Source organism: Girardinichthys multiradiatus, chromosome 24 (assembly GCF_021462225.1).
Source record: "Girardinichthys multiradiatus isolate DD_20200921_A chromosome 24, DD_fGirMul_XY1, whole genome shotgun sequence".
Classification (NCBI taxonomy): Eukaryota; Metazoa; Chordata; class Actinopteri; order Cyprinodontiformes; family Goodeidae; genus Girardinichthys; species Girardinichthys multiradiatus.
Genome location: NC_061816.1, coordinates 24,126,041 through 24,130,715, shown reverse-complemented (window position 1 = coordinate 24,130,715; position 4,675 = coordinate 24,126,041). Strand labels below are relative to the sequence as shown.

General features: G+C 43.4%; 1 protein-coding gene across 1 annotated transcript; it reads right to left on the bottom strand.

Moving 5' to 3' along the window:
* Positions 1–847: 847 nt before the first annotated feature.
* LOC124861204 (ankyrin repeat domain-containing protein SOWAHC-like) lies at positions 848–4,424 on the bottom strand. Its single transcript, XM_047354735.1, has one exon. It carries the CDS (start codon positions 4,422–4,424, stop codon positions 3,039–3,041), a length of 1,386 nt encoding a protein of 461 aa, XP_047210691.1. The 3' UTR covers positions 848–3,038.
* Between the last annotated feature and the right edge of the window lie 251 nt (positions 4,425–4,675).

The following is a 4,675-nucleotide window of genomic DNA, read 5'->3' as shown; positions in this document are numbered from 1 at the left end:
ACTAGAACCAAATGATTATTAGATCCAAGAGATCTAGAGGGCACATAAGGCTGCAGGAGGTAAGAAAGGTGAAAAAGAGTATGTCCATTCAGAACCTTCTAGGTAATCAATAAAGCTTTAAAATCAACTCTTAAAACGCACAGGGAGCCATAGAAGGGGGCAAGCACTGGGGAGATATGTTCATGCTATTTTGTTCGTGTTGAAAGACGAGCTGCAGCTTTCTGACCTAACTATAGTCGTGAAAGGCCAGCCTGGCTAACAGCAACAGTTACAGTAATCCGGTTGGGAACTAATGAAAGCGTGAATCACCCATTCCAAACCATTAAAAGATAAAAATGGTTTTATTTTAGATAAAAGTCTCCGTTTACAAATTATTTTTACTACAGAACTAATCTGTTTCTCAAGGTTAAAATCAAGATTAAGACTTTAAAAACTGCTCCAGGCTACCTAGATCTGGAAAACAAGAAGCGCTTTGATTTCCACTGGGCCCAAAAATAATAACTTTGGTTTTTTCATTGAAGTTTAGAAAATTTGAGGCCATCTAACCTTTAACATCAGTGAGGTAGTCAACCAGTGTTTGTGGTGAGAAAGGATGTTTCCGCTTCAACTGAAAGTAGATCTGAGTGTGATCTGCATATGAAAGAGATATAAAATTTTCTAAAGATGGGACTAATGGGGGTATTTCAGTAGAAAAAATGGGTCCAAGATAAATAAGACTTAAACCAGGCCAGTTCAGTGCCTTTGATACCACAGCAGAACTTGTTATGGAGGTTGATGGGCCATGTGAGGGCCGAGTGATGAGTGATCTGAAATCATTCTAAGAGAAAAACAACAATAGATTCCGTGATTTCTTTCAAATAAAATTTATTTTGTAAAAATCAAAATTATGTTCAAAAACCTCTTCAGAGATATGTCATCCTGTATATTAAACCCCATTAAAAGTATTTGATTATCTGTGCACCCGAAGAGCAAGACACGCAGCCCTCATAATAAGTATTAGTGTAAAACGTCTTTACATGCTAACATCCCAAAGTCATTGTGTTCTGCAGGAACAGATAGAGATCTGGAGGAAAAACATATTTTATCAAAAATGTGGAGAAGATCTTTGTAAAAAAAATAAATCACAATGAGTTATTTCCTATGCTTAATTAACTAAAGACAGCGCAAAATGGCAGCAGATAACATCAATGACGTATGAAGAACAGCCAGCAGAATCCTAAAAGCAAAAATCAGAAACATGCATAGCAGCTGATCCTGACCCTGCTGAGCCAGGCATCTGATCCACTTTAACAAAACTGCTTCTGGCTGTAGGACACATTTTTAATATTTGACACATGTACTTTGGGCTAATAATAATGGTTGGGCGTTTCAGTAAAGGAGGTTTGCTTTGTGCCTGAAACAGTGTGTTTCTGTGAGCTGGCTGTGGCAAGTTCCAGGTGAGTAGCTGGGCCTGTGGTATGAGTAACCTGAGCAGCATGTTGGGTGAGGCTGAGCTCTGACATTAAACAGCATGTTGGTGATTAATACATTTCTTCATGTGGAGCTGTTACTCACAACAGGGCTGAGATTCAGTGCACATTTTGTCTCGTTCCATGTGACGGAATGGATCCTTGGTGAACTCCACTGAGGATCCAAAGTAATGCAGAACAACCGGGAAGGGAAACAAGGATGATACGTGTTTTCCAACATTGTTCAAAATTAAAATTTCAAATGTCTATTCAACGCCCTTTGCTCTGATACCCTTAAAAATCCAGCACAACCAACTGCCTTTGGAAGTCACCTTGTCAGTAATCCTAAATAACCATTTTCAAATGTAGTGGTTCTGTTTCTGCACTCAGAAGTTTGTTAGAGAACATGAGAGAACAAACAGCATCATGAAGACCAAGGACACAGCAGACAGGTCAGGAAGGTTAGGTTCTAAAGCTAAACTGATGGGCTGGGTAAGGAGAGTTAAAGTCAAAAGTTCTGTTTGCATTTTCCCACAAACCATGTAGGAGACACAGCCAACGTGGAAAAAGGTGACCTGATCAGAGGAGAGCAAAACTGAATTTTCTGGCCTACTTGCAGAATGCTATGGATGAAAGACAACTAACACTGCAAATTGAAATCTTGAAATCTGACCCAAACAGAAAGAGTTTGCAGGGCACTTTATGCTGTTCCCACCAGCTCACTGGCATTACACTTTATGTACACAAACATTCTTAGTTATGATTCTCTCTGATTCCAAAGCATTAGCTGTTAAACAGCTTTTATTTGACCTTTAGTCCAGAAAGGCATTTTAGCACATAGGTATATCCAAAACCAGTTACCTAACCTGTCAGTGCTAATGAACCACCTGAAAACCCAGATTAGCCTTGAATGGAACAGAGAAATATGCTTCCTGCTCCAAGTTACACAATGAGGCTTTAGTGTCAGCTGAGGATAGATAAAAAGAAGCAGGCCAACCTGGAGCTGGCTCAGAATGTCACAGCCTTTTAATCTGGATTAGTTATTTAGCTTCTTATGGTTCACTTAAACTTTGGACTGTGACTGAGCAGAACCAGTAAGGACAAATAACCCAGTAAACCCAGTATAAACCGTTCAGCCTGTTGTGAGGATACTGAGCTTCATGTAGTATTCCTCCTGTAGCAAAAACAGATTCCAGTAGAAAAAAATTGAATTTAATAATTTTCATTTGTGCATTCTGTTCTTCATAGAGTAACAAGTATAACAAATATTAGCTGGTTAATTATACACACTACCTGCTCCTCTGGAGCCTCCAGTCAGCTGCTCAACAGCTACGGTAGCTCAAAAGGGTTTGTAGGTGGTGCTGTTTAGTTTCCTGCTTTTCACGGTGAGAAATATGTCTATACAGATGAATTTGGCTTTGCTCTAAGGGATAGAGAAATGCGGTAGCCTTCTTTCAGCTGATCACCAGTGTGAAGCATCAGGTAGGGGAGAGAGAGGTAAGTGCTGAAGGTTACGACCCATGACGACCAAATGGATCCAAACATTCCATGATTAACCTGGATAAGAAGTATCATGTAGCAGACTTGGGCTCAACCTAGGAAATGTGTTTTGGGTCTTGACCTGGAGGACTTCTCCTCAGATTCGTCAGTCTCCTGTTTGTCCTGGAAAGATGTGCTGTGAACAATCTGGGATGCTCTGAGGCGCATCTTCTGCAGGTTGGGCTTCATCCTGCTCAGTGAAGACCTCCTCCTGACAGGTCTTTCCCTGAGACAGCCCTCCTCGTCTGTAGGGTCATTGTCCCTAAGGCTGAGCTGGTAAATGGGTTTAAGGTTGTTTGGGAGGACCTTAGAGAACCTCCAACGCCCTCCAACCCTGCGCTCTGCACCTTTGGATTTAAAGAGCTCATATGCTCCTATGATGTCTCGAATGTCCACGCTCACATTGTTGGTGACGTACTGACAGGCCTTCCTCCCACTGTAGTCTCTGATTTCCACATCTGCGTTAAAAGCCCCCACTAGGAGCTTCAGCACCTCCGTGTGGTTATGGATAGCAGCTATATGCAGCGGTGTGTAGCCCATGTTGGATCGAACATCCACGCTAATGGGAAGGTAGTGCTGTTTGGCGAAGTTGATGATCAGAGCTATCAGCTCCGCTTTGCCATGCTTAGCAGCCCAGTGCAGGCAGGTGAAACCAGTAACAAAGTCCCTCTTCAGGACCAGGGTTGGTTCTGTACAGAGGAGCCGATGGAGGCTGCCCCACTCCCCATCTGAGGCACACATCATCCACTCATGCTCCACGGGGTCCAAGGTGACAGAGGTTCTGTCCTCATCCAGGCTGGCAGAGACCAGTGAGGCTGAGTCAGCGTCACTCCTGGAAGTGGGGCAGACAGAGCGTCGGAGCACCACACTGTGCCTTACTTCAGGAGAACTGTTCATCATCACCTGGATAAAGTGTTTCCGGCTACCTTTTGGACTGCAGCTGTCCTCACTGCCAGACAAACTGCTGCACCCATCCACCTTGTCCTCTGTCTCCTGCTGTGTGGAGAGGAACATGTGCTGAGAACCAGAACCCAGCTGCTCTGCCTCTTCTGGGCCCTCAAGTGCACAAGCAGTGTTTACCTGAGCTGCAGTCTGTTCAGGCCCAGGCAGGATAAAGGCAGATCTGTCCGCAGGGAGCGGCGAAGCCTGAATTACTGTAATTTGTGGTATGTCAAGTTTCCCACCCTTCCCGGAGTCCTTCCTAAGCAGATTGAAGCTGTCTGTGTTCCCCATGTGAGCGGAGCAACTGTCAACCTCATCGAGAACACCAAGCAACCCCGGCTGTCCCCTGTGCTGCTGTCTCCAGTCCTGCTCTGGTTTGTCCGGCTGATCGCTCTCTGCAGTGAAAAAATGCGGAACCTTTCTCGAGTCATTTCCGTAACCTGAGTCGCCTGCTGCTTGCTGCTGCGCCTTACCACATATATCAAAGCACTTCATCTTAGTTTTACTTTGAATAATTCTACATTTAGTTTGTTTCGATATTAAGTATTGGACATGTGAAACAATTAAATCTTGTTAGTCAAATGATTATGACAGATTTCCAAAACAAGAACTAAAGAATAAATGATAATAATCACATAAACGCAACCATATGCAAAATGGCTGGTTGTTCTCTCCGTGCCTTGGAAGAATTGGACGCTTCCTGTCTTATCAAAGTCCAGAAAATAGGTTTTCTCCTAAGGCAACTA

Coding starts and splice junctions, on each gene's coding strand:
- LOC124861204 (XM_047354735.1), bottom strand. CDS start 4,424: ATGAAGTGCTTTGATATATGTGGTAAGGCGCAGCAGCAAGCAGCAGGC.